At 45.5% G+C, this 22,127-nt stretch overlaps 1 protein-coding gene across 1 annotated transcript in view; it reads left to right on the top strand.

Annotated features, from left to right (window-relative positions):
* The window catches only part of FAM20B (FAM20B glycosaminoglycan xylosylkinase), a 172,082-nt gene that overhangs the window by 56,713 nt on the left and 93,242 nt on the right, over positions 1–22,127 (top strand). The window contains exons 4-5 of the mRNA XM_086956370.1: positions 5,626–5,735; positions 16,152–16,323. Coding sequence (XP_086812496.1) covers positions 5,626–5,735; positions 16,152–16,323 — 282 coding nt within the window. The remainder of the gene's footprint in view (positions 1–5,625; positions 5,736–16,151; positions 16,324–22,127) is intronic.

Here is a 22,127-nt window from a genome sequence, read left to right as displayed (position 1 = left end):
GTGCGGAAGGAAGGCTGTAATTATTTCGAGGCTGATTTTGACAGAGGGCAATAGATAGGATGATATCCTTTTGATTTTAACGCCATCTCGAACATCTTGTTAGTCAACATTGGTATTTGATGTAAACAGTGAGGTGATTGGTGAGATGCAAATCTTTCTGGATAATAAAATAGCTGATCTTCGTATTGCAGTCAAGTCTAAGCCACACTTGTAGCATCACAGATGAATAACTAAGAATCAATATAAAGACAGAATGATGTAAGCAGACGTGTTTTCTCAGGTAATGATTCTGACCAAGGTAATTTTACTTTTAAATTGCAACAATCTAACACACTGCTATTTTGCTGGGTTGCAGGTGATCTCCATTCAAAGCAGTGCGCTCTTTATTGTTAATGATTGGTATGTTGACCCACATGTTTTGCCATTAGGTGTCCGCTTTCATTGATCAGCTCATGATTACAGATGGTTAGTTGAAGGAATTATGCACATTCAATAGCAAAACAAGGGAGGTAAATTTGAAGAAAGTTTGTGCTACAGCAGCAAAACACACCCAACAATGAGCAACTGTGTGTTTTTTGCTGCCATTTTGGAATTATATTTTCATGTGAAGAGTTGGCCTGGCTGCTATCTGGGAAGCTGGATGTGCAGCTGCACCAACAGGCCAATAAGTTAATTAACAGTGTAATATCTATATACAGAATCAATCAATCGGGATTTTGTAAAGCGCAATAATTACCCGTGAGGGTCTCAGAAGGCACTGGAAAGGGACATGCTTGACAAGACAGGGAAATACTCTAGAGCATAGTTTCCATGAAACAAGGTAGCACCTTAAAGGAAGCACTGCAGAACAGATTAAACAGTAGACAGATGATACAAGGAAGATTGGGCAGGGGTCGCTAAACGGCTTTGGCAGCAGTACTTGAAGTGACCCTTTATACTTAGCATGCACGTGATTATTAGATGGGAGAATTTTAATCTCGGGCCAACTAAGTAAGCCTAAAAACACTAAAAGAACAGTAAAGCAGAGACAAAACTTCAAAGTGGGCGGAGTTACCTTAGCACAAGAGCATCTATATTGAATATCCATTCATGCTCTTGTTGAATGAAGCCTCCCTCTAAATAAATTACTATAGGGTTTTTTTTTGGTCTAGTACTGCTGCAGCGACTATGCTTGTTGTTATTGTTTGTTTTTGTTGTAATTTATTATCATTATTACTAATATTATTATTATTATTATTATTATTCATAAACAATTACAGGTTAGAAAACAGTCCTCTAACTATTTAGGAATCAGCTAAACAAATGCTGCTGTTCCTAAAAAGAGCTAGATGAGTGGAACTTTGCTCCTTTCTGTAGGTTTGAGAATGTGTTTCAGAATGTAGGGACCTCTGATCTATAGCCTAGTAACTATAATGATCGCACTGCAAAGCATTCATACTTCACTGGTTTAAAAGAGTTTATTTTGCACAGGTGAACAGAGGTGTCTAGAATGTGGATAGAGAGGCAATAGCTTGGTAATGAATGCACACCTGCACTAGCATGAAGGACAGAAACCAGAGTGTTTGAATGAGTGCCACTGCTTTACCCTTTGAACAAATACAGTTCAAGCTTATCATGTCTTACTGAGGGCTGTGCTTTTTTACAATAATGCAGTATCTGTGTTGGAATATCCAAGTAAATGTCGTTGCAACAGTCTTGGCAGAGCATTACCATTTTGATGGCCTCAATAAATCTATAGAAATGTAGCAGGTGGGCAATGACCCACAATTTATAAAGATTGTGAAGAAAGCATTTTGTTACACCATTTATTGAGGGGACGTTTTAGACCACAATCAAGTACAACAGCCACTTTCCGTAAGGTCTCAGCATGTGTCAGTTAATTAGCCATGGTTTGCGTTTAGCTGAGAGGGAGAGGATTGGTTCTTTTGAGTCTACTAAGAAAGCCTCTATTTGCTGTATTTAGGAATTTCCTATTCCATTTTTTCCATCATTGACTTGTTGTATTACTACAGGAAAACTTCAGCGGATTTTTTTCAGAGGGTTGAGAACCGTATAGGTTTTCCAGAAAATAGCCATGGTTACTTCGTGTACAGAGCCGCACATTGAGTCACCCTCGTTCTAGTTCCTAATGCTGTCTGCCACATTTTAAAGACATAGGGCAGTGGTCTAGATCGTAATCAAAACCTTTACCCCAGCTTTTTTTTTTAACCATAAGTCAATTTTGGTCTTATTAGCCTGATTCAGGATCTCAGGTTTAGTTATTTGTGAGGCTTCCAAAGATATATGAAGTAGCTTGGTCAAAGAATACTTTGCTTCATAATTAAAACCAAAGAATACTTTGCAAAACTAAGGAAGGAGGCTTGGATAAAAATTACAGTAGCTCATCGAAATCAAACTAGGCTCCAGTTATTAGCACTCCATTTGAATGCACCATCTTACTCCCAAGGTAAGCCTTTCAGAGTTGTAAGCCTTCCAGAGTTGAGTTAAATTCAATATAATTAAATGTAAAAACTGCAATTTTAGATATGCAGATTCCTAATAGACATGTCATATCCCTCTTACCAAAAGCTTTGAAGAATTGGAGTAGGCCCAACATGACAAACGTTTTTGACAGTCTTCAAATATGACCCATAATAGATTGTCAAATGCAATAATTGCAACATTGGGGTAATCTTCTACAATTTAAAAGACTAATATAATTTTGCATCTGGTGGCGGAGGCTGTTGGACTTTGGGAACCAAATATCATAGTGTTATTTTTTTTTCATTAACCATTAAATTATGGGTACTCTAATAGATAGCCAAAGCATTCTACTGACTCGTGTTGAGAATTCTGTTGCACCTCATTTAGGTGGATCAGGGGTTAAAAGCTTTTACAAATTGTGGAAAATCTGCTCTATAAAACCAACATGGGATGAGGACACAACCATTGGGAGCAGGAGTTCCGAATTTAATTCAAAGCTAGTCCTAATCCTTAAATGTAGCCAGTTATTGGAGTTGCATACTTATTAATACTGTCAGCAGGCACTATGTCATATTTTCATTTTTGAGTTTTTACTAAATCTTATGTTGATCCACTCAACAGAACTTGCACCTCAAATTAGCACCAGATGGAATTTGTTGTGTACTTCATGGATACTTTGGACTCGTGGGGAAGGGGGGATTGTAGACACAAGGTATTATTGATCATACAAGAAGAGTGCTGTTGTACCTGCTCAGTCAATAGTAGGTGGTTTTCAATAACTTGGGTCTCTAGATGGCGGAAAAATATTTTTGGTAAATATTTTAACTGTCACTTACAACAAGGTGATGGGGCGGTAGTTCAAGGGGTTGGTCCGGACCACCTTCTTATTTAGGGAATATTTGACTGTGCTTCCATTAATCTGTTATTTCATTATAAACAATTTAGTAAGTGAATAGAAGTAGTGTGACATCTTGGACCAAAGAGACCAGGTTGATTTTAGAGCCACTACTTTGAATCCTTCAGGTCCCAGGTCCTTTGGCACAGGAACTGGTTCTCATTTTTGATATTGACAATCATATCTATCATTGACTCAAAAACCAAGAGTCTACTTAAGGAGTTAAGATGTTGGTGGGATTTTAGCCTCCCAGTAGAGCTTGAGGATAAGAGTTCACCAGATAATGTTATCCTTTCAAATAGACTTTTTAAGAGCATGAACATCCAATTCCCTTACAACAGTATTCCACAAATCTCTCAGAGTTTCATCAAAGAGGTCTGAACGGAATACCACCACCTGGCTTCTAGGTTATCCGGTGTCCAGCTTTGTTCTGTCTTCGAGATCTGTGTATTTTGAGATAGCTTGGTTATAAGTATATCCTTTACCAGCATCTTTTGGAAAAATAGCTGATGGGGGGAAAAGAAATGGTCAATAGTAGTCATATAATCATTATAGTTAATGCATTCAAAGTCCCAGAGATCAGCCATGTATTTGTTGGTCCTAACCAATCTATCAATCTAGAATCCGCAACCTCTTTCCAAGTACACAAACCATTATTGCGAGAGTTTACTTTCTAAAGAAATCGATGGGTCAACGGGTGGAGGAGGAGTCATTCGTATTGATATCATTAATTGAGAATGATCAGCAAAGTTGGTCATTCAATATTCAGTAAGGAAACATAGCTGCATCCTACATGGGAAACACATCTATAATTTTACTAACCCATGTACGCAGCAAAGCCTTATTATGATCACTCTGCTTTGTTGGCAAATGAAAAACATGCAATCTACAAGCAATGAGACTGGTCAGAAAAGCAAAGACGTGAGAACAAATACGTTATCTGGGCATTAAAATAGAGTACTCTTAACGAAGCTTCAGGCTATATCATACATTATTCTTTGAACTAACTACAGAGATTCCATAGTAAAAGGAACGTCAGCAATATCTGAAATATGCACATTACATATCTTCAAGTAAATTATTATTAGCAACCAGTGCACTCATGTTTACCAAGAAGGCCAGTTTTATAAACATACCAGTTAATATCAGCCTGTAGTACAATAGTGAGACTTTGAAACCACACCCCCTGGTCCACTTCTTTGACATGGCACTTTGTTGAGGACACAGCTGGTCCAGAAACTTCCCTGTACTTAGTGAATTTAGGATTTTGATGTGACAAAGTTTCTAGTTTGCAAACTATTTCTGAGTTAGGAAAAAGATTTAAAGAATCGCACACAAAAAGTTAAAACGCAGCTATGTTCCAATTAAGGAGAAGTTGATTTTGGAATGGTGATGCTTGGTTTGAGTCTTGAAGATGCAGAGGAACTAGTAGTCAAGACCAGTCTTGACTCATTTCTCTTGTGAGTAGTTTTCCCTTGAAAAGGTAATCTACAAAAGCCTGAATAAAAACTTCATCCGAAGTCTGTCGCTCCCATGCATAGTTTTACATTTGTTGGTGGGAGTTGGGCATCCTTGCTTGATTTAGTGGGTCTAACTGAGGGATGTTTGGCGAAAGTAAGGACTCTTCATAGATGGGTGGGGGGTATATGATTCAAAGTTAATAAGGGAGTGGGGAGGGAAAAACCGAAAGTAATTCTTGGACTTCTCTCCGCATCATTGAGGCCTGATTATAGACACTCCGTCCAGAATGTATAGGCTATTTTAAAAATGTAACTGTCTTCTGGATATCTGTACTAAATTAGAGCAAAGCAAGTGAATATATGCAGGATGCTCTGTTTAGTCCATAAATTCAAGATTTTTTGTTAAATAGTTACTGGGAATTTAAAGCAAGTGAGAAGACTGTAGAAAAAAGTTACATTGAGGAAGTAACGGGCACTGCTGATTATCCATTCTGTTATAAATTGCTTTCATGAGGTAGCGAAGCCTTGTCCCAAGAGGTCTCAGGTTGCATTTACAAAATAAAGAGCATGCAAACTGCATCGTCATTGCCAAACAAACTTAGGATGGCCATCAGTGGGATTTGTAGATCAGATACATTTAGGTGATAGATCTGATTGCATGGCTGATATTTAGAACTATGAATGAGAATATTTCAAGTTTAACTATTCATGAAAAATATTCTGCATGAGACTGGAACAGGTGTGAGATGGGAATGTGGAAGTCTGCACTGAAGTCCTCACTATCCCATTTTCTCGTCCTTGATGCAGGATTCTGGGATTTCGGCGGGCCCCACTGGTGGTAGGGCGGTTTGTAAACCTACAGACTGAGATTAAACCTGTCGCCACAGATTCACTACTGAGCACCTTTCTGAAAGTGGGTAAGTGCTTCATCTAACAATACCCAGAAAACACCTCTTTCCTACTCTCTTGTGAACAAAAAAAGAGTCTTAAGTAAAGTCAACTAATCTAAAATTTGAGGAATTCATTTTAATTACTTGTTGTTGTGCAACTTTCTGCCTTTTTTTCCTCTGGTGAAAATGTGACATTGTGTAGGTGTAGCTACCTGTAAATAAGTTGTGCTAGACGGCAATATACTTAAGTTGCGTGATGATTGGCCGTCTCTTCAGAGTTGATTGATAATGTAGTGGTATGAGGTGAAAAGTTCGCTTTTTATGAAGATGGGGCAAGGGTCTGGAAGCACCGTCTATATTGCTTTTATTAAGGGCACTGCAGACTAAAACCTTTCATAGGTTGTATAACTCCAGGCAAATTTGTAAACAAATGAGGACAGATTAAAGAACAATCAAAGATGGTCAGTGAGATAAGACATTCTTTTTAGCAATTTACAAAGTTGCACATTTACTGGCCATGAAATCGAGACTAGTTAGAAATGGGAGAATGTATTGGATGCTCTCATATGCTAGAGGGAAAATGTAGTTATTTCATGAATTTATCTAATTGTTTTTGAACTATGACGAGGAAAATTTGGGCCTGCGTAGCGAACAGTACAAACAATAGAGAAGAATCTGTGCTCCTCCCAAATACATTATTAGTGAAGCCTCATGCGGAATATTGTTTCCACTCCCTTAGGCCACAGCCTTCGGTTAGGATGGAAGGCACAGGAGTAAGACAGTGACATCCTGCTACAGAAAAAGGACAGTTAATTTATGGATGTGCCTTCCAGCAGTAATGAGGAGGCAAGGCCCAAGTTCAAAGAGCAGCAAATACAGGAGAACTGAAGTATGATACGTGGGGGCAAGCACAGTCTATGGTACTAGAGCATGTAGGGGCACAGAAACGGATGATTAGATTGGGGTGGGGTAACCATTTCTGTGTAGAGTGTCTTTCTGGTTTTTAGAAATGGGTAGAGGGACTCCGCTATTGGCATTGTAAATGACAATGCCTTTTATTTATTTGTTTCTAAAACCTACACATTAATAAAAGGCATTGTAATCTACAATGCCAATAGCTCAAACTCGCGTAAATGCGAGACCTATTGCATTGCAAATGTTTGTTGTAGTTTTTTAGTTTTGACGTGTCTTTCATGATGAAAGAGTTTGCATCATTAATGTTGTACCTAGGAAGATACTGTGCTTTGTGTTCATGTGGTATAATGCAGAATACTGGAAAGATTGTAGACAAGACTTAGGGAGGCAGCAGCAGGAGCTAGGAATTCTGTGCCACATTTCTCTCTGGTTTGAATTTTACAATAAAGTACCCCCTTCAACTTGTTTAAGAGTACTGAGCTTTACAAAGTCAAATACATGCATGCATTAAAAGACTGTTCTGATAGATACATCTGCCGTGTGGATTCCTCACCTTGTGAATATCCCCCTTGCGTCAGCAACATTTGGAAATTCTTTTCGTAGCCTCGCGCCGACGTGGACTTGGACGTCATAGAGACACGACTTCGCTCGCGATTCCGCTGACGTCACCGACGCCTACAATAGGCCAACGCCGGCGTGATGACATCAGTTCCCTTTTTTCCGCGTCGTCGACGCTAACGGTTATCGGGAATCTCTGTAGCCAACTGGTACTTTGTTGCCTTTTTGTTGCAAATTTCTGCTTCTTTGTATCCTGTCTCTTCGACGATGTCATCTAAGAAGACCGGCTTCAAGCCCTGCAGGGAGTGCGGTAAAATGATGTCTATTACCGACCCGCATGATGACTGCATCTGGTGTTTGAGTTCTGACCATGATGTGGAAGATTGTTCTTCATGTCGGAAGATGAACCCGAAGGCCCTGAGGGAGGGAGAGGCCAAACTCCTGGTTGTGAAGATGAAGGCTGGGAAAGAATAATCGTCGAGGTCTCGTTCTCGAAGGTCGAAGTCGAGGACGAAGTTGAGGTCTGGTTCTCAAGAGGGGTCGTCTTCGAGGTCGGCATCGGATCATGTTTCGAAGTCGAAGAAGAAACATGAGAAGAGGAGACATGAGTCCCGACGTCGTTCCGGTAAGGAGGCGGGCTCGAGGTCGAGGTCACCGAAGAAGGTATATTTGAAGGTGGTTACTCTGGATGTCTCTAAGCCTGAAGGTGAGCCCTCACCTTTGGAGTCGCATGGGCGGTCTCCTACTCCGGCTCCGGCTCCTTCTCCGGCTCCGAATCCATCTCCGGCGCCGTCCCCGGCCGGAGAAGAGGAAGAGGCTCGGGAGGATGTGGATTCCGCGCCTGTTGAAGAGCCGAATCCGATTCCTCCTCAGGACCGGCCTGAGGGTTTTCAACCGCCGTTTCCTGCCCCAGGCCTGGACCCTTCAGCGTTTCTTAACGCTATGTATGGCGTCTTCTCAAGGGCGTGGTACCCCTCTGGTGCACCTTCGGGTCCCATGGGTCCTTTGGCTTACAGCTTGGGAGTTCCTCACTCCTATCCTCCGGCTCCGTTTATGCCTTATATGCCGGCTCCGACGCCGCATTGGCAATTCCCGGCTCCGCCGAAGTCGTCGACGCCAATTCCGGCGTCGCCCGCTCCTGATCGTCCTCGAGCGCATTCCTCTGTGCCATCGGATTCGATACCGGCGTCGGCCTCGAATCCGACGGAGCCGCTGGTGGATCCGACTGCAAGGCGCGTGAAGGAGAGGTCCAGAAGGTAAGCTCAACGCCTTTTGGAAGAGCAAAGGTACTTGGATTCACATTCTGATGTGGAGGAAGGTGAATTGGAGGAGAACTGTTTTGAGGAGTTGGCTGATTCAGGAAGTCTTGATTTCTCTCCAGAGTGGGAGTTGCCCTCAGGCTCTGGTGCTCCTTCTAAGGATATCCAACCTTACTATTTGGTTATGAGGAAGGCTGCTGAACTTCTTCAATTGACTTTGCCAATGGTAGAGTTTAAATCCAATATCCTCACTGAGGTTTTGCATTCTCTGAGTTCCGTGGTGGAGCCTTTGCTTCCATTTAATGATGCCTTGACGGATCCCTTTATGGAGATGTGGAAGAAACCGTTGTCGGCTCCTGCGGTTTCTAAGAGTGTTGCGAGAAGGTACAGGGTTGCACCTGAGGACCCTGCTTTTTTGTCTTCTCATCCTTCGCCTGAGAGCCTGGTCATTCAAGCAGCATGTTCTAAAAAGAGTGTTAGTGCCTTTCCCCAGGTTCCTTGTGAAAAGGAAGCGAAGAAACAAGACCAGGTTGCAAAAAAGACCTTTTCATCGGCAAGCATGGAGTTGAAGTCTACTAATGCCACTTGTCTGATGGGGAGATATGTGCATGCCCTGATGGATTCTTTGCGTGTCCTGGTTCCTAAAGTTCCTGATGCCAGCAGGAAGGATTTTGCGGAGGTGACCTCTGATACTCAGGCGGCGGCTCGCCAGGTTATACAAAGTGATCTGGACACTGCCGGCTCTGTGGCTCGTATCATGGGCACTGCTGTCGCCACTAGGAGGTCAGCCTGGCTGAAATCCTCAGACTTTTCGGCTGATGTTCAGGCGACCTTGCTGGATCTTCCTTTTGATGGTTCTGGTCTCTTTGGGAAGAAAGCTGATGCGGCCCTTGAGAGATTTAAGGATAGCAGAGCGACAGCTAAGTCTTTAGGTCTCCAGATCAGAGGCTCTTCGTCCAACGGGAGGTTCAGGGGCTTTGGTCGCTCTTCCTTTCGGAATTACCGGCAAGGTCAACAGTAGCAGCAGCAACAGCAAAATTCTATGTACAGATCGTACAGGGGAAAGCAAAGAGCGCGTCCTCGTGGACGTCAGGCCTCTTCCTCCTCTTCTTCTTCGAACCCCCCTGCCTCAGAAAAGCAGCCCTAGATCCGCTATTCAGGATCATGTGGGTCCGTTGGGGGGCCGGCTTACCCATTTTCTACAGGATTGGGAATCGGTTACATCAGATCTTTGGGTTCTCAATCTTGTAGAAAATGGGTATGCCCTTCCCTTTCGGGAATCCCCTCCCAATTACCCTCCTTGTCAAGTCTTTTGCACCAAGGAACATCTGTCTCTACTGCAGGAGGAGGTGCTAACTCTGTTACGAAAGGGTGCGATAGAGGTGGTCCCAGAGCAGGAAAGGGGTCAGGGATGCAACTCCCGGTATTTCCTGATTCCCAAGAAGGATGGCAGACTGCGTCCAATCCTGGATCTCGGGATCTTGAATCTCTATCTGAAACAGGAAACAGGAGAAATTCAAGATGCTCACCCTTGTTCAGGTTCTTCAAGCGCTGCTGGAAAGAGACTGGATGGTGTCGCTCGACTTGCAGGATGCGTATTTCCACATCCCAATCCTGAAGTCGCACAGGAAGTTTCTCCGTTTTACGGTGGGATCGCAACACTACCAGTTTGCGGTCCTTCCGTTTGGTCTTACTACTGCGCCTCGAGTCTTCACCAAGGTGATGGCGGTGGTGGCAGCTCATCTCAGGAGGTCGGGGATACCTGTGTTCCCTTATTTGGACGACTGGCTGATCAAAGCGGAGTCGTCGGAGAAGGTGCTCCATCATCTGCAAGAGACAACTCAGTTGTTGTTCAGGTTGGGTTTTTCAATAAATGTACCCAAGTCTCACCTGGTGCCCTCCCAGCGCAACCTGTTCATAGGTGCTGTACTGGGCACTACTGTTTGTCGTGCATTCCCTCCTCCTCAAAGGATTCGCGACATTCAGGAAATTATTTCTTTATTTTTCAATGGAGTGGTCGTTCCAGTCCTGTAGGTCCTTCGCCTGCTCGGCCTGATGGCTTCTTGCATTCTGTTGGTCAACCATGCACGCTGGCACATGAGGGCACTCCAGTGGTGTCTCCGCAGGCAGTGCTATCAGCACAACGGAGATCTCGGGAGTCAGTGAGGATCTCCAGAGAAACTGCAGCGGATCTGTCTTGGTGGAGCGTGGAAGGCAATCTGTCACAAGGAAAGCCTTTTCAACTACCTCCATCGGTGGCCACAGTGATAACGGATGCATCCACTCTAGGGTGGGGTGCTCATCTGGGGGATCTGGAGGTCAAGGGTCTTTGGTCTCCAGAGGAAAGGTTGCTTCATATCAACCTTCTAGAGTTGCGGGCAATACGTCTGGGGCTCAAGGCCTTCCTCCTCTCCCTTCGCGGTCGGTCGATCCAAGTCCTGACGGACAACACGACCGCGATGTGGTACATCAACAAGCAGGGAGGAGTGGGGTCGCAGTGTCTCTGCAGAGATGCTCTGCGTCTCTGGTCCTGGGCTCAGGACCACCAGATTTGTCTGATGGCAAATCATCTGGCCGGAGTCCTGAACGTGCGTGCAGACAGTCTCAGTCGGCAGTTCTCTGCCGACCACGAGTGGAGGCTTCACCCGGAGGTGGTTCGTCACGTCTTTCGGACGTGGGTAACTCCTCAGGTGGACCGATGCAAGGAGCCTTGGGGGTGGCGTTTCAGTTGGGTTGGGGAAATCCTTTACGCGTTTCCTCCCATACCCTTGATTCCTCGGGTTCTGAGGAAGATTCGCCAAGACCGGGCCCAAGTTATATTGGTCGCCCCGGACTGGCCAAGAAGGGTGTGGTTTACAGATCTACTCCACCTCTCCTCTCACCCGCCGCTCCGTCTCCCTCTCAGGGCAGACCTCCTCTATCTGATGGATGGGCAGGTTCTACACCCCCACCTCCAGACATTGCACCTTCATGCCTGGAGATTGAGCGGGGCAACCTGATTTCCTTTTCTCTCACGCCTGACGTGGTGGATGTCATCTTGTCAGCCAGGCGTGACTCCACTAATACTGTCTATTCATATAGATGGTCAAGATTTGTCACTTGGTGTGGTGAGAATTCTATTGACCCATTGAGAGCTCGTTTGTCTGATGTTCTCCAGTTTGCTCTTTCTCTGGCGCAGCAAGGGCTTGCTGTTGCCACAGTTAAGGGCTATCTTTCGGCGCTGTCGGCTTTTCTTTGTTTGCCTGACCAGACTTCTCTTTTTAAGTCTCCTGTAGTTTTAAGGTTTTTGAAGGGCCTTACAAATAAGTTCCCTCCTACTCCTTTTATTGTGCCTCAGTGGGACTTAAATCTTGTCTTGACCTTTCTGATGGGTGCTCCCTTTGAGCCTCTTCATAAATGTCCTATGAGGCTTTTAACCCTTAAGGCAGTCTTCCTCGTTGCAATAAACTCGGCAAGGAGGGTGAGTGAGCTTCAAGCTCTTAGTTCCAAGCCCCCTTTCTTGACCATTCATGCTGATCGAATGGTTCTAAGGACCAGGGCTGCTTTTCTTCCTAAGGTGGTGACTCCTTTCCACCTTGGTCAATCCATTACCCTCCCTACCTTTTATCCTCCCCCACACCCTTCCAAGGAGGAGGAGAGGTTGCACCGTCTGGACCCCAAGAGGGCGGTGTCTTTTTATCTGGACAGAACTAAAGACTGTCGTTTGGATGACCAGCTCTTCGTTGGGTTTGCTGGCTGCAAAAGAGGAAGAGCGGTCCATAAGAGAACCTTGTCAAGATGGATCGTTCTGTGTATAAAGATCTGCTACTCTTTGGCCGGTAAGGAACCTCCAGAGGGTATTAGGGCTCATTCCACTAGAGCTACGTCGTCAACCTCAGCATTGGCTAGAGGTGTTCCTGTTGAGGACATTTGTAGGGCGGCAACTTGGTCTTTCCTCCACACTTTCGCGAAGCATTACTGCTTAGATACCGAAGTGAGGAGGGACAGCCATTTTGCGTGCTCTGTCCTTCAGGATTTCCTGGTTTAGAAGAGTGGACACCCGCCTCCGGGAGTGGGGACTGCTGTGGGACTCTATTCACAAGGTGAGGAATCCACACGGCAGATGTATCTATCAGAAGAACAAGTTACTTACCTTCGGTAACGCTTTTTCTGGTAGATACTATATCTGCCTGTGGATTCCTCAATGACCCACCCGCCTCCCCGTTGTCCACTCTTCTTTACTAGAGTTTCTATAATGTATTGTTTATATGTTGTGATGTTAAGGAGTTGTTTCCATTGCTTTCTTGCATTTGCTTCACACTATGTGTGTTTCTCCTTGACTATTGTGTATTGTGTATACTATGTATATTTCTACTGTCATTGGTCCGTCCGTGTGCCTCGATGGCACGGAAAAAAGGGCGGAACTGATGTCATCACGCCGGCGTGGGCCTATTGTAGGCGTCGGTGACGTCAGCGGAGTCGCGAGCGAAGCCGTGTCTCTATGACGTCCAAGTACACGTCGGCGCGAGGCTACGAAAAGAATTTCCGAATGTTGCTGACGCAAGGGGGATATTCACAAGGTGAGGAATCCACAGGCAGATATAGTATCTACCAGTAAAAGCGTTACTGAAGGTAAGTAACTTGTTCATTTCAGCTTGGGTTGAGGCCTGGAATACTTAAATGCAGTTGTTAGGCTTAAAGTCTTCAGCCTTAACACTGCTTTGCAGTACAGAATCTCTGGCAAATTTCCTTCTCTACACCCGATAATGCTCCGGTTCATAAATGGTACACCAGTCAGGCTCTTCGGAGCACTCCAGTTGGGTCAGCCAGCGTTTGACTTTGTCTCCCAGCAAAGCCAGGGTTTTATTTTAGAGCACCTCCTGAGGTCCTTTTTTTTTTAAGGTTTGGGCACATATTATCACATTGTGTTATCACAGAGCAGCACCTATCTTTAATGAACAACTTTGTCTCCTCCGTTTATCAGACCATTATTGACATAGGGAGCTAAATTAATATAGTCTTCTTGCCCAGATTGATGCTTGGTTGAACGGCGTAAGTTCTTTGACTTTTAGGGACTTAATATCTGCAGAAAAGTTTCGGTTCAATGTTGAAAGATGCATGAATTGATTGTTTTTAAACTGTATAACCGGATCTAGGTTGTGTTAGTGGGAGTGAGCAAGTTGCCCTTGTTTGCAATATCTTCCTGCATGTAAGGCAGCATAAAATTGTAACCAAAATTGAAAAATACTGTGTCTCAAATACTGTTTACAAAAACATTGCCCCATTGGAGTTAATGATGTAAAGTCTACAGCTAGTTGTACGATAACTTGTAAATGGTTAGGTCGAGATCTTTCTGTAAGATGTTAGCTGACAACCTTCTGGTGCCATCCTCTTCTGAGCAGATGACAGATCATTTTAGTTCTTTTGTTCAAAAATGAAAAAAATAAAAAATCTCCCCGGAGTGAATATCTGGTATTTGTTGCCTTCGATGCTGTCTGCACCATTCTTTTGCTCTCATTTCCTCAAGATTGTGCTAATGCTATTCGGTCTTTAAAAGACTCTTTGGATCAAACAATCATGTTCACGTTTACTGCAAATTGTTTTGATTATCTCAGTTGTGCTTCCCATGATGACTGCTCCCTGAGGGGTAGCGGAGTTTTTCATTTCTTGTTTATTCTATGCATAAACACTTGTTAATCCAAGGATTTTGAAATACTTAGGTGGGTAGGTTGGAAAAAGAGCATAAGGATGTGAGCAAGGCATACCAATTTCTTGGACATCCAGCGGGTGGGAGTCATCTTAGAGGCTGAACTTGGGGATGTTCTTGGGAAGTTCTTCCTAGCATTCTTGCAGTTTAGATTAGATCATTGTGGGATGGCTCTTCGTTCCTTTTTCTTTTTGGCTTTGGAGGGACTGCATTATCTGTTCACCCTATTCAAAGACTACAGACGTCTGAAAGAGCCATCTGGATTGTTTCCTCTTCTCACCATTCTCCTCTTATTCCTCCTTTCCCTTCACCTCCTACATACATTCTTTCTCACGACTCAACTAGCACATCCGCTGGACCATTTGGACCCCCTTCACATTCCATGTGATGTTATTTCATTGCCCTAGATTGGCACTTCTGTCCATCTTTTCCAAGGACTTAGTGGTGAATGCTTGCATATATCTGGCAGTATTTCGTTCTTATTTGCTACTGCATTCCTTTCTTAAGACTTCGTCATTGTTCTCAGTTCCCTGGAAGGCATGTCTCTAATCTTTCATTTGTTTCTAGTCTTTGGTCCAGAGCGTGTTTTTATTGGAGTTGAGGTTGGATTTAGTTTTTGGAGGAAAACCTACCCTCTTAAGGCTCTTTAGATTCATATGTTTTGCATATCCATGAAGACTGGAGCGTCCACTAAAAATCTCATTAGCTTACTCTACAGGGCAGCCTAAGATGAGACTGAGGAGATGCCCCAGAGAGCAAAAGCATGCTCAGAAGCTCATTGAGGGCAGTAGATCTCAGAGGAGACCTGGAGATTCATGACATGTCTGGTCTCTTCTAGCAGTCGCCTTTGTGTCATCCATTAGAGATACTCAACAGTGTATCTATTACATCACAGAAGGCTGTCACAAATTTGATCTGCATAGTGATCATTGCTGCACTATATGTGGTGCACAAGTGCCGGTGTTCCTCCACTTAGCCTAGATCTGCCCTAATGTGCCCAAATTGTGGAGTTTTACCACAGCCATCTATGATAACAGAAGAGGTTATGACTGGACCCTCTCATTTGTTTACTTGGTTCTGTTCAGGATATTGTCGGGCACTATAGAAAATTCACAACCCTTGCTCATCTGCTGGCGAAAAGACGGGAGGTCTGCAAATTGGGGGGTGGGGCAGGTTTTGAGGGCACCCACATTTAAAAACTGGATTATTGACCTAGCATATTGTCAATAGCAACTGGAATTATATGCTGAACTGCTTCTCCCTACATCATACCGACACATATGTTGCATACAAATGTTTACTTCTCAAATACTGCTTTGGGTTTCAAGAACTGTAATAATGATGGTTCAAAGCATCAAAGTAGACCAAAGTGGCAGTGTATCCATATTCCTTTTTTTTCTGGTTTGATGGTAAAAGCTTGAGGTCTTCCACTTTCTTTCTTTTTTTTTTTTTTGTACTCATTTGCCTCTTTAGAGAAAAGTGCACTCTCTATTGCTTGCACAATTACAAGGAGTAGTCCAAGTTCTGTGTGCTGAGAGATCACAAGAGAAAGATGTAGAAATTTCAAACTGTACCGCCCATGAAATCTCCATCTTTCATGATCTACCTTTGATCGAGGTTTCCACTTTCCAGCAATTTTTTCACCGGCCTAGCTCTCCCGTATTGCTGCATTACTCTATCCTGCTTTTGCTTCATTTTACTGCTTTCTCCTTCCTTCCCCCCTGTTCTTCCGAGTGCTTTCTCGTACTATTTCGCTCATTTTTACTGCATTCTCCTTCCTGGTTATCCTCCACGCAGCAGCACATAGCTCCAGCACCTTGAGACCTTCACCAGTGATTTTCCATGCTCTACAATGTTTGATTGATTGACTAAAAGGTGGAGCCGGACAACCAAATAAGAAATCGCGGTCTTTTTGAAAGACAAAGACCGAGAGATGTGTGTTTGACTATGTACACATATTGGAGGGGGAGACCTCTAGTTTCTTAACGTGTGAACCTGAGTTCTGTGTTTTTTGTTTCTTCTCAGGGAATAACACCTGTTTCTATGGAAAATGTTACTACTGCCGGGAAACGGAGCCTGCCTGTGCTAACTTGGATGTAATGGAAGGAACAGTTACTCTCTGGCTTCCTGATGTGTGGCCCTTGCAGAACCACCGCCATCCTTGGGGCCGTACCTACAGAGAAGGCAAGCTTGCCAGGTACTGGTGCAGTCAGCCCAAGAGTGATATACAAGGGGCATGGGGTCATTGGGCAGTAACAAAATAAATATATGCCATTTCACTTACATCAAGGTTGTGCATTCTAGGCTTATCCTAGGAGGTGGTAGTAAGTTTCAAACTCCTAAATGATGACACAGTCATACTTAGTAAAGTCAATGTCCAGCCAGAGCTGCATCTTTTGAAAATGTCTATATTAACATATATAGATGAAGTTAGAAATATCAACCATGCATAAACCTTAAAGGTTGTGGTACCTTTTTATGGCAAAGGTATTTCTAGGAGGAGATTTGACCGAATATGACTTAGACGCTAAGTTTCCCACCTTAGGAGTTAGTGCTTTAGGAGTTTCTTTTATAAACAAGCTTTTTATTGTTTTCCAAACGCAAACATAAAACATGTACATCAACATTATGGCAGTAGCACCACAGTACATAAGTCACAGTCCAGATTTACAGATCGAGACCATAGTATTCATACCATTACCACAAAATCATCCCATGTTTTTGCAGGCAGTCTCGTGCAGCATAAGTAGGTTTCTTCTGCTGAGCAATCCCCACCTGCTCTCCACTCCACCAAGGAGGGGGCTTGTGGTGAATTTTACGTTTGGCAACCAGAGAGGCGACCCTCCATGAACGTCTGCTCAGCCCGTGGGCTGCCAAGATCGTCCAATATGCCCTGTTGTTGTGTAATTTCCACGATTCTATAGGACCTGCACGTTTGTTAGACAACATAAACTTTGGGTGAAGTGCCAAGACTGATACCTTGCACCCCACAGGATATGTTGGCCTAGAGACCAGCTTGCTCATAGTGCCACCACACGCCCCCCTAACCTTACCAGGGAGCGAATAGTTTCTGGCAAAGTCAAAGTCAAAGTCAAAAGAATTTATATAGCGTGCTACATACCCAGAGGGTCTCAAGGCGCTTGAGGAAGGGTGGGGGGATTACTTGTCGAATATCCAAGTTTTAAGTTGCTTTCTGAATGCTAGATGATTCTGAGTGAGACGAAGGTGAGTGGGGAGTGAGTTCCAGGTTTTAGCGGCCAGGTATGAGAAGGATCTACCTCCCATGGTGGTTTTATTGATGCGAGGCACGGTAGCAAGGGCTTGGCAGGAGGAGCGTAGCTGGCGGGGGGGGGGGTGTAGAAGGAAAGTCGAGTGTTGAGGCAATCGGGTCCGAGTTCGTAAAGTGATTTGTGTGCGTGGGTTAGGAGGCGGAAAGTAATCCTCTTATTGACGGAGCCAGTGGAGTTTTTTCAGGTGGCTGGAGATGTGGTCTTTACGTGGGATGTCAAGTATTAGTCTGGCTGATGCGTTCTGGATGCGTTGGAGTTTTTTCTGGAGTTTTACGGTGGTGCCGGCGTATAGGGTGTTTCCGTAGTCCAGTCGGCTTGTAACCAGTGCATGGGTGACCATTTTTCTGGTTTCGGTGGGGATCCAGCGAAATGTTTTTTTGAGCATGCGAAGAATGTTGAAGCAAGATGATGAGACGGAGTTGACCTGCCTGGACATCGAGAGTGAGGAGTCTAAAATGACGCCCAGGTTCCGTGCGTGATCCGTCGGGATGGGTGCTTTTCCAAGAGCCTCTGGCCACCAGGAGTCATCCCAGGCGGAGGGGGAGGTTCCTAAGATACGGACTTCTGTTTTATCTGAGTTAAGTTTTAGACGGCTATGCTTCATCCATTCAGCTACTTCTTTCATTCCTTCATGAAGGTTGGTTTTGGCGGTATTAGGGTCTTTGGTGAGTGAGAGGATCAGTTGGGTGTCATCTGCGTAGGAGATGATGTTGAGGTTGTGTTGGCGTGCGATGGCCGCGAGGGGGCTCATGTATACGTTGAAGAGGGTGGGGCTGAGTGAAGATCCTTGTGGCACGCCGCAGATGACTTCAGTGGCCTCTGACTTGAATGGTGGGAGGCGGACTCTCTGGGTTCTTCCGGTGACGAACGAAGTGATCCATTCCAGTGCTTTTCCTTGGATTCCGATGTTTCTGAGGCGCTGTAGAAGGATGCTATGGCAGACTGTGTCGAAGGCTGCGGAGAGGTCGAGGAGGATGAGTGCGACTGTGTCTCCATTGTCCAGTAGAGTTGGAATGTCGTCTGTTGCGGCGATGAGGGCGGTCTCCGTGCTATGTTTGGCTCGGAAGCCGGACTGTGAAGGGTCGAGGGATTTGTTGGTTTCGAGGAAGGTGGCGAGCTGGTTGTTGACGGTTTTCTCGATGACTTTGGCCGGGAATGGTAGGAGCGAGATGGGTCGGTAGTTTTTGAGTTCGGTGGGGTCAGCTGTGGGTTTTTTCAGAAGGGCGCTGAGTTCGGCGTGTTTCCAGATTTCAGGGAAGGTGCCGGAGTTGAGGGAGCAGTTGATGACGTCTCGGAGGTGTGGTGCTATGATGGAGTCTGCTTTGTTGAAGATGTGGTGAGGGCATGGGTCTGTTGGGGATCCTGAGTGAATGGAATTCATCAGGCGGATGGTGTCCTCAGTGGAGATAGGGTTCCAGTCATTGAGGATGTTCAAGGGGGGTGAGGGTACGGCAGAAGGTTGGGTGGGTTGGTCTCCGGGTTGGTTGTCGAAGCTGTTGTGGATGTCTGCGATTTTGTCGTGGAAGAACGAAGCTAGGGAGTCGCAAAGGGTTTGCGAGGGAGTGATGTCGTTGGAGTTGGCGGAGGGGTTGGTAAATTCTTTGACGATGTTGAATAATTCCTTGCTGTTGTGGGCGTTGTTATCTAGTCGGTCTTTGAATGCGGCTTTCTTTGCAGTCCGGATCAGTTGGTGGTGTGTGCGGGTGGCGTTTTTGAAGGCGTCCCTGGTGTTGGTGTTTGGGTCTTTTTTCCAGGCTTTCTCGAGGGAGCGACAGAGCTTCTTAGATTTCTTAAGATCAGCGTTGAACCAGGAGGCGTTTTTGCTGCCTAGTTTGGTTTGACGTTTTTTCAACGGTGCTAGGATGTCGGCGCTGTTGGATAGCCATTGGGTGAAGTTAATAGCTGCTTGGTCAGGGTTTGAGGTGTGGACAAGGGGGTTTTGAAGCAGCGATGAGGAGATCTGGTCGATGGTGATTTTGTTCCAGTTTCTTCGAAGAGTGGGTTGAGGGAGGTTGTGAGTTGTGGACTTATTGTAGGTAAAGTGAACACAGCTGTGGTCCGTCCAATGGAGAGCTGTGGTGTGACAGAAGGAGATATGTTTGCTGGAGGTGAAGATGGGGTCGAGTGTGTGACCTGCGATGTGGGTGGGGGTATTAACAATTTGTTTGAGTCCGAGGTTGGCGAGATTGTCCAGGAGGGTGGTGGTGTTGCAGTCGAAGCTCTTTTCCAGGTGGAAGTTGAGGTCTCCAAGTAGAATGTATTCCTCGGAGGGGAGAGCGTGAGGGGTGATAAAGTCGGTGATGTCGTCACTGAATTGTGCGCGGGATCCTGGAGGTCGGTAGAGGAGGGTGCCTCTGAGTGTGGTCTTGGGGTCGGTGTGGATCTGGAAGTGAAGGTGTTCGGCGCTATCGAGGTTGGCGTCTGAGCTGGTAGAGATGCGGATGGAGTTCTTATGAACGATGGCGATGCCTCCTCCAGTTTGGTGGGTGTGGTCCTTATGGATGATCTTGTATCCTTCCGGGATGGCAATGGTGATGTCTGGGGCTGAGGAGGCGTTCATCCATGTTTCTGTAAGGAAGGTGACGTCCGGGGAGATGGTGTCTAGTAGATTCCAGAGGTCGATGGCGTGTCTGTGGACCGATCGGGTGTTGAGCAGGATGCATTTAAGGTGGTTAGTGTCGGAGCTCTGTTTGGTGTTTGAGGATGAGGAGTTGGTCTTGGTGCCGTCGAACTTGCAGGAATTGCAAGAGAAGGGTCCATGGGTGTGTCCAGGGGCGGCTTGGGCGCAGTTGAGGAGTCGTCCGGGGTTAAGGGCTAGGAGGGTGGAGGCGTCGTAAGTAATGCGGGAAGGCTGGGCATAGCGAGGACCAGGGGGTCTGGCGCTGGGCGCGGTCCAGGCGCGGACGGGCGTAGACGGGCTTACCTTTGGCGCGAATGGGGCGCGAACGCTGCGCGTGGACGCTGCGCGCATGGGCTTCTGTCATATATGGATGGTGGGAAGGGGGAGGGGCGAGGGTGGCTCAGCTGGGAGGCGGGGCGGGCTCACGAGGACGCAGACCGAGCACAACAACAACAAACAAAATGGCAGCGGAGGGGAGGGCAGAGCACAGCGCCGGGGTTATCGCGCTATAAAAGTTAAACAATATGTGGAAAGTTCAGCGCAAGTAAAGTGGAGCAGCGAGCAGGGCAGTACAAGGCAAATAAACTTCTGGCAGATATAATTTAAAAGGCAGCACAACGATACCAGGTCTCGGCAGTGAGACTGGGGAGCGACCACTCAGCACGGCAGTGAACATGACAACCCTGACCCTTCAGGGATCATGGAAACTGATCAGAACCTTTCGCCCAGTCACTCTTTCTTAATTGTGCTCAGAGAAATATACAGAATACACATTGGGACGTTTTAAATATATTTACTGAACCAATGTGATTCTTGTGTAGAAAACAACTGTTGCAATAATCAGACAGAAGCAGATGAAAGTGATTACTAGCACCAACGCCTAAATAGTAGATCTAATTCTACCATGGTGCTAAAACAGTGAAAAGGCAGTAATCGGGCGTACCCCTACTATGGAAAACCCTCCTCTAAGTGCACCTAGAGTGTGTGTAGGTGTGAAGCCAAGAAACACTCCCCCACCCCACCCCTGGACAATTCAACCCCATTGCCTTGTTGGAGCCCGTCTTGGTCACGAACTGGACACCCCTTACAGAGATGTCAGACCACTGCGTGGTGAAATCTCAGCATGCTGGTGCCCTTGGTGTTAGCTGCAGTGCCTCCTCTACTAATTGTTTGGGATGCTCTTTATAATAGAAAGCAGCCTTGCGATGTGCATATAGATTCGCAATGTTATGGATCTATAGATAGCCCTATTGTCCTGTAGCTGAAGATAGAGCGGGTTTTGTACATAGTGCGTAGAAGGGCCTTGTTCAGAATGTTTGAGGCATTGTGATAATGTTGTGCGAAGCTAGATGTGCAAACAAAGTAGTTTCAGGGAAACAAATCCAACATTGTCGTGCACGCAAATATGTGCAAAAGGTCACAGCAGACAGTTTATTGTGAAAAATAGGACAATGTAAGAAATGCGGCTCTTTGCTACATGGGCCAAATCTGGGCACATGACACAGTAGGGCCACTCTAGCGGAAAGATCCAGGGGTCGATCTGGCACCCACGAGAGTTCTTGCTTCATCATCTGCCAGTAGCGAACCATCACAGGACCGGCCCAAACCATGTGATAATAGCAGTGGAAGCAATGGGGCAGGGGAATCCTGCCGACTCGATGGAGTCGCACTGGGGTAATGTAAATCAGGTGAAGGCAATGTAACTTGATCAGTGTAAAGCATGTGAAGATAGCAAGCACCCGTGGAGCCATCCTAGCGTCTCTTTAATCTAAGCCATCCAATTACCTGACTTACTCCTCCCAACACTGTTGTTTTGTATCGGCTCGGGCATTAATAATCGGGGAACTGTTAACTTGGGAAATGGTACCCTGTGCAATGTGCCCGGTCAATAATTTGACTTCAATGGGGCTGAACACAGGGACTTTGGTATCTGGAGGGATGTTGGCAGTATGGGAGTAATGTAATTGAAAATATTAGTGAACTTGTGTCCAGATAAGTTGGTAGCCGTCTTGCAACTCCTGGATCATCTACATGTGATCTCCTCCCCACAAGCCCCTCAGAACCTTGATGCCTATACTATCCCATTTTTTA

The sequence above is a fragment of the Lissotriton vulgaris genome, chromosome 1_1 (genome assembly GCF_964263255.1).
Source record: "Lissotriton vulgaris chromosome 1_1, aLisVul1.2, whole genome shotgun sequence".
NCBI classification, from domain to species: Eukaryota; Metazoa; Chordata; class Amphibia; order Caudata; family Salamandridae; genus Lissotriton; species Lissotriton vulgaris.
Note: the sequence above shows the minus strand (reverse complement) of the source record. Positions and strands in the feature narration are given on the sequence as shown.